Source organism: Rhinoraja longicauda, chromosome 3 (genome assembly GCF_053455715.1).
Source record: "Rhinoraja longicauda isolate Sanriku21f chromosome 3, sRhiLon1.1, whole genome shotgun sequence".
Lineage (NCBI taxonomy): Eukaryota > Metazoa > Chordata > Chondrichthyes > Rajiformes > Arhynchobatidae > Rhinoraja > Rhinoraja longicauda.
In genome coordinates this window covers 19,628,239-19,640,828 of record NC_135955.1, presented here as the reverse complement: position 1 = coordinate 19,640,828, position 12,590 = coordinate 19,628,239, and the positions used below count along the sequence as shown (strand labels likewise).

General features: G+C 43.8%; 1 protein-coding gene across 1 annotated transcript in view; it reads right to left on the bottom strand.

The window, feature by feature from the left end:
* Nucleotides 1–12,590, bottom strand: part of LOC144592339 (endophilin-A1-like) — a 130,220-nt gene that overhangs the window by 19,845 nt on the left and 97,785 nt on the right. The window contains exons 4-5 of the mRNA XM_078396871.1: nt 8,588–8,731; nt 1,180–1,313 (exon numbers count right to left, since the gene is read on the bottom strand). Of these exons, the coding sequence (XP_078252997.1) occupies nt 1,180–1,313; nt 8,588–8,731 (278 nt within the window). The remainder of the gene's footprint in view (nt 1–1,179; nt 1,314–8,587; nt 8,732–12,590) is intronic.

Genomic DNA, 12,590 nt, shown 5'->3' with positions numbered 1-12,590 from the left:
ATTGGATATAACCAATGATACTAAAGGAGCAAGATAGTCCACTCGACCCTAAAAACCGTAGTATGTCATGGCGCCATTTTAGTAGGCAGAAACTTGCGGAAACATTTTAAAAGAAAAATAACAAAAATCTGTGAATTGATAGATGAGATATATTCTGCATTTGTATGGTATCATCACACATACTGTTCCCCCAAAACACTAATTGCACTGCGAGCGGCATAGCTAATGGAGGGTTTTGCCTACTAAAATGGCAGACGTTACGCTCCCTTGCGTACTACCATCAGTATAGGTGATTTCAACGGAGTGGTCCATCTTGTTCCTCTAGTATCTTTGAATTTCACGCTCCATTTCCCCATCCATTTGTATGAACAGGGGCCAAAGTGGTTATAACGCGATTTTGACCGGAATCACTAGACAGCCAATTAAAAGTTACTTTGGAAATTGGCAAGAAGAGAAAAACCTGTTTGAAATAAAATGTTTCCATGCAGCATTCACGCAGTAATCAGACATCATTGTCACTGAAAAACACGGTTGCTATTTTCAATACAGGAGACCCTTGAGACTTACGAGCGATCACTTCTACTGACATAGGAATGTTATTCTGTTAAACAATGAACATGCAGTCTTTAGTATTTTTAGCTCGCAGTAACAAAAATAAACTCACAGTTACTAAAAAGGCCTTTATTTTTGAAAATCCTAAGGGGGAAAAAACATTGTTATTGCGAGAGTGATATTTTCTAGATCCTAATCCCAATTTCCTGCCATTGGCACAATTGTTTTTAATAATGCGATATTCTATGAATCAAGGATGCTAGGTACACACCCTTCTAGTTCTCGCAGAACTACTTATGTAGTGATGGAGAGAGGAGTGGGAGTAGAGAGAGTCTGGAAGGGGTGGGGAGGATTGGGGTAATGAAATGGGGTGAAAAGGGACATGAGGAGAAGGGTTGGGAAGAACAGCTAGGTGTGGAAGAGGTTCAAGTAAAGAGAGAGGTGGGGCTGAGTGGTGGGAAAGATGGCTGGGGACTTGCAAAGATTAGTGCAAATAACAAGGGAATGAGGGGAGGTAAACTGGCAGGGTGAGCCTGCTGCATGTGAAGCCTATTTCTAACTCTTTCTCCTTGGTGAATAAATGCTCCAGAACAATGGCAGCTATCCTAGACTTAATTCTATCAATACCTGTATTTCTTTCAGGTCTTTGTCATGGAGATTCTGCAGTGGATCAATGAAGTTCTGCTTTACTTCCATATCTAGGGCATCTTTGACCTCAGCCAGCTGTTTCATCGTTTCCCCAGCATCCATCAGAGCCTGCCCTGGAACACAGTTACAAAACATCAAAGGTGAGCTTTGGCGACAGTAACAACTATTTCTCCTCTGTCCAAAGTTGAGTTTCCATAAATAAATTGTAAACTTTCAAGAGATTTTCAAAATGAAATATCACCTCATTATCCAAGCTATGTAACATTACAAAAAAGTAACCAACTCTTACTTCATGGTGACAATATCACAAATTATCAATGCTGATATAATTATTATAATTTCAGAACATGTTACCAGCAAAGGATAATGCAAATTTATGGAGAACAGCAAATGACAACAGCAAACATGGCCACACCCCAGTCAGATTCCCTCTTCCTTCTCCTTCCTCTAACGCTGTTACTGAATTGGGGAACCAGGTAACACAATCACCTGCATTACATCACAGCATTCACGTCCATTTGTCGAATATTGAAAGTTCATTAACACTTGTACGCTTGATATCAGTGTGCGTGTGTGTGTGTGTGTAGATATATATACACACACATGTGTATATGTGTGTAAAAGTGACACACTGAACTTTTTTTGTTTATTACATTGTTTACAGTGTACTATGTTTACATATCCTATTGTGCTGCTGAAAGTAAGAATTTCATTGTTCTATCTGGGACATCTATATACGAAAACTCTCGTTTGTTTGCTCCTGAACTACAGCCAAAACGGTACACGATAGCGTGACAATTTTAGGCCCACCTTATTCACCGTCGTTCCTTTGGTGCTAATGGAAGAAGTTTCATTGAAATCAGTATTATATTTTTATTTATTCACATTTTAAAGTTTAAATCTATCTCCTAGGGAGGGAGTGGGGAGGGAGGGAGGAGGATATGGGGGGGTTGAGGGTTGATGGAGTGGGGGGATGGGGAAGGGGGGATGGGGAAGGGGGAGGGGAAGGGGGGAGGGAAAGGGGGGAGGGGAAGGGGGGAGGGGAAGGGGGGAGGGGAAGGGGGAGGGGAAGGGGAGGGAGGGGAAAGGGAGGGAGGGGGAGGTGGGGAGTGGGGGAGGAGAGGGTGCTGCAGCAATGCAGGGGAGGTTTGTGCCCAACGGGTCCACTTGGTCTAGTATGACAATTTCTTGACTTGAAAGCTCACCAACAGAGATTCCTCAGACTTTGTCATTCTCTCATGACCCTTCCCCAGTGCCTTAACATCTTCACACAAACAAATATCCAGGGTTCAATAGAATTGTAGGTATCAAGGGAATCAATAGATATGCAGTGAGCAGAGGAAAGTAGCGCAGAGTAAGAATGTCAGCATCGGTCTCACATTGGATATCAAACCAGGGGCTGAATGGCCTCCATCTGTTTCTATTTCTTGTGTTCTTATAGTTCAGAATTTAAATCCCAATTGGTGCACATTACTAAACTTGATTTTTTTAATACCCATATTGGTAAAAGTTCTCTTGAATAAATACCCTGTGTGGTGTATGAGCATCCCCTTCCTCAGTGTCAACAGCAGAATGACTTCAGTTCACACTGAACTCTGGGAGTCAACAAATAGTCTCACCAGGCTGGCTGAGCAGCTTATCAGGTAAAATAATCCTCGGACCACAAATCTAGGAAGTAAAGCTTTAAAATAATACTTTGAATATTTTATAGACCGCAAAGATTGAACCACACACGATTGAAGGAGGGAACTGAAACATCAAAGAAAATTGTATATCAGTTTAGGTGCATCATAACTTCACATATTTATCAGAAGGAATTCCAATCCATGTGCTTACATTTGGCTTTGAATAAACAACTTACGAAGCAGTAATTATGGCTTAATATGCCATTATAAACTGGCTCAAGGTTCATGCAATAAGTGTAGTTTTCACAATATTTTACAGCAGGATTTGATTATAAGGAACCTGCTCTGCCTGTTCTGGTAGCGTTGCTTGACTGTGATGAACCAGCCTGCAAATATTACTGGCTGCCACATCAGGATCTGCGTTAAAGTAAGAATACACAAAATTCCTGAAGATGCTCTCTGTTTCCTGGAGTAAGGGCAACATGGTAGAGTTGCTGCCTTACAGTGCCAGAGATTTGGGCTCTATCCTAACTACGGGTACTATCTGTGCGAAGTTTGTACGTTCTCCCCGTGACCGCGTGGGTTTCCTCTGACTGCCCCGATTTCCTCCCATGCTCCAAAGACTTACAGGTTTGCAGGTTAAGTGGCTGCGCTAAAAATTGTAAATTGTCCCTAGTGTGTAGGATAGTGCTGGTGTACGGGACTATCCTACTGGTCGGCCTGGACTCGGTGGGCCAAAGAGCCTGTTTCTGCGCTGTATCTCCAAATTCTAATGTCCTAGTAAATGTAATTATTTCTTTATCACAGTGCCACAGTGGTAGAGTTTCTGCCTTACAACACCAGAGACCTGGGTTCAATCCTGACTACAGGTGCTGTCTGTATGTAGTTTGTACGTTCTCCCTGTGACCGCGTGGGTTTTTTTCCTGGTGCTCCGGTTTCTTCCCACATTTCAAAGATGTGCAGGTTTGTAGGTTAATTGGCTTCTGTAAATTGTCCCCAGTTTGCAAGATAGAACTAGTGTACAGGTGATCATTGTTTGGCATGGCCTTGGTGGGCTGAAGGGCCTGTTTCTAAGCTGTAACTATAAGTAAATTAAACTAAACCTCAACCATTGATAAATCCAAAATCGAAAAAAATCAAATGGCTTAAAAGCATAGAAATGGAAGTGTTAGCAATAATAACTTGCATTATAGACACAGAAGGATCATGAATTTGTCTATCAAAGATGAATTTATTTCCTGAACTGGTCGGCATCAGTTGTTCAAATGCTCAACCAAAATAACGTAAGTTAGAGTTGGGAATTACTGCCTCCAAATTGGCTGTAATTCTAGAACCCACAATATATGTTGAGTAAAATCATTTTCACACAGGGGCTCATGTTGTCGACCTCCCCGTGGTGAGCCCTGTCAACTGACCTCAGTCAGGCGAACGACAACAAACAGAGACAGCAGAAGCAGAAGCAGCTTCATAACTTCTGCTGCCTCAAACGCAAGAAGATTTTCACACATCCCTTCAAAACCTTATCTGCATTAAGTTAAAATTCCTATTCCCTAGTTTATTTTAGAGAAATAACGCGGAAGCAAGCCCTTCGATCCAGCGAGTCCGCGCCGATCAGCAATCTCCACACAACTTACATTACCCTGCACACACTAGGGACAATTTACAATTTTACCAAGCCAATTAGCCTACAAACCTGTATATCTTTGGGATGTGGGAGGAAACCGGAACTCTTGGAGAAAACTCATGCAAGTCACGGGGAGAATGTACAAACTCCGTACAGACTGCACCCATAGTCGGGATCGAACCCAGGTCTCTGAAACTGTAAGGTTGCAACTCAATGGCTGCACCACGACGCCCACAATTAATTTATTAATAAAGAAACTGTTTGTTTCTGCCCAGTTTTGTTTCACCCCAAACCAAATTTCAAACATCTTAATTAAATATTCCATCTGTCTCCTTTGTTTCATCGAAAATAGTCTGGACGTTCTTCTCTCTTAACTGTAATTCTCCACCCCGACAACATTCTCGTAAATCTTTAGGCCCTCACCACCACTATCACACCCTTCCTCTAGCGTGGTGACCAGAAATGCATGCAATCCCCCACTTATGTAATGAATAGTTTTTTGTAGAAGCTAAGTTTACTTGCATTCTGTAACTCAACAATACTGACAACCATCAACCATTAGTCTGCAGGGTCCTACCTGAAACGTCACCTATCTATGTCTTCCAGACATGTTGCCTGCTCCACTGAGTTACTCATCACTTTGTACCTTTTTTGTGAACTGACACCTGCAGTTCCTTGTGTCTAGATCCCATTTATTACTTTTACCCTCTATCGTACCCTCTATCCGCTTAAGGATAGCGGAGTCAGGGGGTATGGGGAGAAGGCAGGAACGGGGTACTGATTGAGAATGATCAGCCATGATCACATTGAATGGCGGTGCTGGCTCGAAGGCCGAATGGCCTTCTCCTGCGCCTATTGTCTATTGTCTATCGTACCAGTCACAGAGTTATAGAACAGCAACAGCCCCTTTGGCCTAAATCATCCCAGCAAACCAAGTGGACCGACAACCGTATCTAGAAGGTGAAACATACACAAAAATCCTGTAAATGCTCAGCAGCATCTTTGGAGGGAGAAACGGTCACTTTTTCAGGTTGGTGTCCTTTCATCAAAACAGATCTGCAGGCTCCCCTGACCCTGACTTGGAAAGATATTGCAGTTCCTCCAATGTTAGAAGATCTAAATCATGAAACTGCCTTTGTAACAACACTGTGGAAGAACCTTCACCAGAGGGACTGCAGCGGTTCAATGAGGCAGGCCAGCAGCATGAAATGTGTAGGAAGGAACTGTAGATGCTGGTTTACACCAAAGATAGACACAAAATGTTGGAGTAACTCAGCGGGACAGGCAGCATCTCTGGATAGAAGGAATGCGTGATGATTCGGGTCGAAACCTTTCTTCAGGCTGAGGTCATCATGTTTTTAAGTGTAATTCGGGATGGGCAATAAATGGTGGTGCTGCCAGTGATGTTCATGAATCCAAAGAAGCTCCGATTAAACACCAGTCCCTGGGGTTAATTTCTTTATACCAGGTTCTACAGCATTCTTTCCAAACTTTGATCACTCAGCTATTCCCACTTTTCCACGACTCTCTGTTTTCATTCCACTGCAACAAAGGAAAATTGGAAATTCTCGGCCAACAAAGGAGTCATTTAAAAACTTTGAAGTTCTCTATTTCTATGGCAGATTGTCAGTACACAACACAGTGCTCAATATATGACATTAGTGAAAGATTCCTTTGTTGCCATTGTGAAAACCATAAGAGTTATGAAAAGCTTCAAACACTCCATAACACTTAGCGATCTGGAGGTATATATGACCAGCACTGCTTGTCTGTGAGTCAGATCTGACAACATTTTAAAAATCACCAAATCTGACATTCATTAATTTTCACTGGGAATAATATTTGCATAAACAGCTTTGGATACATTCATCTTTTTTTTCCTGATTGCCAACTAAGTTTCATTTCCCGACCTTACCCAAGAGCTGGACAGGTACCAACGTTAAAATGCACAGAGCGCCAGGGGAGAAAAAGCAAAGAATGTTGAATTGGATAGTTAATAATGTGGCACCAACACCGTTGTCAAAACCTGCTCTTTAAACCAACTCTGGAACAGTGCAGATGAGTTTTTAACGACACTACTGGCCTCTTTTACATTGGATCTTTTGAGTTGATCAATCACTGTTGGACTAACAGTAGGTTTAATTTAGATGGGAGATCTTCCAAAATGTATAACAAATATTAAGACTTAGCATGCGGAAGAATACATTCACTAAATTCAGTCGCAGTTCTGAATGGCCACACCTGACATGATGAATACATCCATAACTCTTTCAATAAATGCATAAACTGTGGAGCTGCAAGTCTGAAACATTCTGTTCACATGTGCCTCCTTCTCACCCCACCAACCTTAAGTTGGCATGACAAGAGGCCTACATTGCTCTTAAAAACAGAGGTACAATAAAAAGGCATGTCAAAAATTATTTTGTGCTTGGTGAAGTTATTAGAAAGACACTGATCTTCCAATATAAAATGATGAGAGGCATTGATAGGGTTGAAAGTCGGAACGTTTTCCCCCAGGGTGGAAATGTTCAACACTAGAGGGCATAGATACAAGGTGAGAGGGGAAAGGTTTAATGGAGATATGCGTGGCAAGTTCTTTTTACACAGAGAGTCGTGGGGGTCTGGAACACTTTGCCAGGGGTAATGGTGGAGGCAGATACTATAATGGGTTCAAGAGGCTTTCAGATAGGCACAAGGTAGTGCAGGGAATAAAGGGATATGGATCATGTACAGGCAGATGAGATCTGTTTAACTTGGCGTAATATTTGATACAAATATTGTGTTCCTGTGCTGTACTGTTCAATGTTCTATGCTGAAAATTAATTCTGCAACCCCATTCAATACTGATGCTTGTGTCTTTCAACGTTGAATTTACTCATTTGATTTAGAAAGTTAACTGCCCTCCACATTCCACATACCGTAGTTTATTTAACACCTTCAACAAAATGTCACAAGCAAACACATCCTCCTCTTCCTCTCTCTTTGCACTGTTCCAGAGGGGCTGGAATGGGATGCTCTGGTAAGAGAGAGAGCACCCACTCACCTTCTCTCTTCACCATCCTGCACAACCTAAGGAGATTGCAACACCTGCCCTCTACTTCACCCCAAATACTCCTAGGTGTATTCATAGCAGGGAAATCGAGGAATGTTCACGTGTTATGTATTAAAAAACAGGGAAAGGACCCATCACTCTAACATGGGGCCTTTTTCAGGACCGTCTGAAATACGGCAGCAGTGTTTCATATAAAGCATTTGCATTGTGTGGAGCATTGACTGTACACACCAACTCAAACTGTTCTCTCTGCAAGAGCAAAAGGATAATGGGGAGATTACCTTCCATATCGACAATGTATTTCAGCATTTCCAAATATGTTTAGTTAGATTGTGTTAAGTCTATCCACACTGGCATTCTCCCATTTCATTGAACATTTGACAAAATACCTGATTCAAAGAAGCAGAATATTGTTTTCAGCGCCACTCAGTACAATAAAGAAAATGCGTGCACATGTTTGAGCAAGCAAGTTTATCCTGTCTATGTGTGCACAGAGGGATGTGAATTTGATGGAGAGTGAGAATGTGTGTGTGTGTGTGTGTGTGTGTGTGTGTGTGTGTGTGTGTGTGTGTGTGTGTGTGTGTGTGTGTGTGTGTGTGTGTGTGTGTGTGTGTGTGTGTGTGTGTGTGTGCCTCTGTGGCTGTGCACTGTTTATGCATGTTGTGTTTAGTTTAGATGCATGGTGGCACATCAGTAGAGTTGCTGCCTTACAGTGCTCACAGCGCCAGTAGACCCGGGTTCGATCCCGACTACGGGTGCTGTCTGTACGGAGTTTGTACGTTCTCCCCGTGACCTGGGTGGGTTTTCTCCGAGATCTTCAGTTTCCTCCCACACTCCAAAGGTGTACCGGTTTGTAGGTGAATTGGCTTTGGTAAATTGTCCCGAGTGTGTGTAGAATAGTGTTAATGTGCGGGGATCACTGGTCAGAGCAGATTCGGTGGGCCAAAGGGCCCGTTTCCACGCTGTATCTCCAAACTAAATTAAACTAAATGTGCATGCAGCATCTGTGGCATGTAAGTGCATGTTTGCATTGGGACAGGCATGTGCTGGTGAGGAACTGTGTGAGACTGTGTGCTAAAGACTCACCAAAATTAGATTCTTCACCAAGCTCCTTGCCAAATTTGATCATGCTTTCACCCAACAGCCCCTCTGCCTGGGGATAGCCAGGTCCTTTCTCTTGTCCTCGGATCTTCGACATGGTGTTGATCATTGTCAGTTTTGCCCTGGAGGCTGAACACAGAGAAAAGTAGTGACACAAACCATAATCAACCCAGTTTCTTATTGACTGACAATTGGCTCCCCATTCAAGTGAAATTGTAACTTTGGGTCGACGTACAGCTGCATCGTATAACGAGTGAGCATTTTCCCAGTGCCAGACTTCTCAAGTCATTGGCTGCAATGTGCTGCCAGCAGGGCTGATACTCAGTGTGCTCTGGTGTTTACCCAATGAGCTCTGGTGTTTGGTTGATCTGTACAAATTGAACCATATTGTGCAGTTGATGGTGAGGTGGGAGGTGGACAAATCCCTGCTCCAGGACTGCCTTGTGGTGCACATGTTGGCCCGAGACTGTTGGAGCAAAGAGGTCCTTCTACAGTTGTACCGGGCCCTGGTGAGACCGCACCTGGAGTACTGTGTGCAGTTTTGGTCTCCAAATTTGAGGAAGGATATTCTTGCTATGGAGGGCGTGCAGCGTAGGTTCACTAGGTTAATTCCCGGAATGGCGGGACTGTCGTATGTTGAAAGGCTGGAGCAATTAGGCTTGTATACACTGGAATTAGAAGGATGAGGGGGGATCTTATTGAAACATATAAGATAATTAGGGGATTGGACACATTAGAGGCTGGAAACATGTTCCCAATGTTGGGGGAGTCCAGAACAAGGGGCCACAGTTTAAGAAAAAGGAGTAGGCCATTTAGAACGGAGATGAGGAAGAACTTTTTCAGTCAGAGAGTGGTGAAGGTGTGGAATTCTCTGCCTCAGAAGGCAGTGGAGGCCAGTTCGTTGGATGCTTTCAAGAGAGAGCTGGATAGAGCTCTTAAGGATAGCAGAGTGAGGGGGTATGGGGAGAAGGCAGGAACGGGGTACTGATTGAGAGTGATCAGCCATGATCGCATTGAATGGCGGTGCTGGCTCGAAAGGCTGAATGGCCTACTCCTGCACCTATTGTCTATTGTCTATTATCAAAGCTTGCTGCAATCTGCTTCCCTGGAGAAGCATGTGCAGCTTTAGAGCTCATGACTTCAATAAAGTGCAACGAGAATGGTCTGAGTCGCCAGTCGCCAAAACGTCACCTGTCCATTCCCTCCACAGATGCTACCTGAGCCACTGAGTTCCTCCAGCACTTTGTTTTCTGCACAATGATGAATTGTCTGTGTACTGTTTTAGCTAATGGCTCTTATCTGAAACCCAACCATTATGCTTAAATTGGATTTTTGACCAAGTTAGAGCAGGGCATTGGGGAAAGGGTATGTTGGCTGCAGGACTGCAATAGAGATTCACCACAATAATGCCAAAGGTTCATGGAACAACTATCAACCACAAGAGGAGCACAAACCACAGTCGCATTTTCTGAAATGTAGATGTTTAAGAGGGATTTAGTTTGAGTTTACAAAGGGCAGATAGGAGAGAGCAGAGGCAATCATCCAAAAAATCCTCCTCTTTTTTATCTTAAATATGTAATCTGCAGAATGGCTGGCACTATGGCAGAGCAGTCAGTTTTACTGCCTCGTTGCTTCAGTGACCTGGATTGGATTCTGACCTCTGGTCCTGTCTGCTTGGACACTGCATGCTCTTCCTGTAACTGCGTGGTTTCTGGTGGATGCTCTGGTTTCCCATCTCATCCTGAAGACATGCTGAAGATAGACACAAAATGCTGGAGTAAATCAGCGGGACAGGCAGCATCTTTGGAGAGAAATGGGTGACGTTTCAGGTCGAGACCCTTCTTCAGACTGAACAATGAAAGCCAAATGTGGGATCTCAGAGAGACTGGAGTGAGTCCTGTTAATCCTTCCTACATATTGCCATATTTAGGAATGACTGAAGCTCAAGAGGACTTTAATGCCTGTTATCACTGTCATTTTTAAGCATTATGCGATTTGTTTAAAAACCTACTCAGCAGTCAAAATGAACGCCCGCTGCATTCTGTGCAACCACTCAGAGGAAAAATGCAATCATTAAATTGTGTTTTAAACTGAGAAACGTAATTACTCTTTGGATCAAGGTACAGGACAAAAAGAGACATTCAATAAAACATCAACAAAATATAGTATAGCATAAACAAAAACTGATTTGCATGACATCATGTCTTGGAACAATGTGCCAGCCAGCATTACGACTCAGGCTGTGGAACATGCATGCTAAAAACTTCCTAAGTGTCTTACATATGCCTGCTGAGTTTTGTGAAACAAGAATGTGATTTCTCAACCAAAGAATGTGATTTCTCAACTGTTTTATCTTAAAACAGAAATATCATTCAAGATCCTTTGCGAATTTTGATTCTCTCCTCATAAATTAGAAGTGGCAAGTGTTAAACTAAAGAACTTCTATTTCTTGCTTGAAGGTATCACAAAATGCTGGAGTAACTCAGCAGGTCAGGCAGCATCTAGGAGAGAGGGAATGGGTGACGTTTCGGGTCGAGACCGTTCTTCAGACTCTATTTCCTGCTTTGCTCCCATCAAGGAGCAGTCTTCAGGGGCTGGGTTTGTGGTGGACAGAGTGCTTAGACGCTTGTATATAAATGCTTCTTCTGAGAAGAAGAGGCCCCAAAGGAACATTAATAGAGTCTTCAGTGGAGGTGAAGAAGTCTTTCTGTAACGGGTCAACAGATGGTGGGAAGGTTCAGTTAGGCCTGCAGGTCAGAGACAGGGAGGGGCAGGAATGTGGGGGAATGGGGTTCTAGATGAGCAGCAATGCATCAGGCACCACAAGGTTTCCTGCAGATGCTGTGCGGCACGGTGTCGCAGCGGTAGAGTTGCTGCCTTACAGCGAATGCAGCGCCGGAGACTCAGGTTCGATCCTGATTACGAGCGCCGTCTGTACGGAGTTTGTACGTTCTCCCCGTGACCTGCGTGGGTTTTCTCCGAGATCTTCGGTTTCCTCCCACACTCCAAAGACGTACAGGTATGTAGGTTAATTGGCTGGGCAAATGTAAAAATTGTCCCTAGTGGGTGTAGGATAGTGTTAGTGTGCGGGGATCGCTGGGCGGCGCGGACCCGGTGGGTCTGTTTCTGCGCTGTATCGCTAAATCTAAAAAAAAAATCTGAAATGCTGGAGTAACTCAGCGGGAGAGAAGGAACGGGTGACGTTTCAGATCGAGACCCCTGAAGAAAACTCTCGACCCAAAATGCCACCCATTCCTTCTCTCCAGAGATGCTGCCTGTCCCACTGAGTTACTCCAGCATTTTGTGTCTACAAGGTTTCCTGCCTCAGGCTCCTTATCCTTCCCTCCAGCAAAACCTTCCAAGAGCTTGATGCCTGCCATTGGGCTGTTAGGAGCCACCCAATCCTCCCCAGCACTGACCCCATGAGGTCCCACCTCCCACCCCCATCTTGGGTCGGCCCCCTCCACGATAATTCCACTTCCAACCTGCTAAAAAAACGATTCATGGTTAATCTGATCACTGGTGGCTGACTGATATGCATATCTGGAATATGACTATTTCTTCACCGCCTGCTTCCTGCAACCCATTTCTGGCCTCTCGCCTGAGTTGTTGCTGAAGAAGTCTCGCAATCCTCCCCACCAGCCCTTCTAGAAACTGCAAATTACTCACCTTACCATTGAAGTCCTTCTCCACTGCACCAATGTTCTGACTGGTCCTACTTTTTCTGATGCCCAGCTCATTGCTTGTGCCTTGGAGAATGGACGAAGATTGAGCCCAGCACTCTTCACACATTACCTCCCCTTTTGTATTGTAACCCATTTCAGAAAAATCCACAACTAAAGCTCCCTATTCCTCCAATACCGTACATCCATTTGCTCAGAGGTTATCTGCCAACTTGTGGATCACACACTGAAAATCTCTGCCCCTACCACCTTTTTGCATCCCTTTAATAGTATCCTTAAATATACCTTCATAACTCCCCAAACTG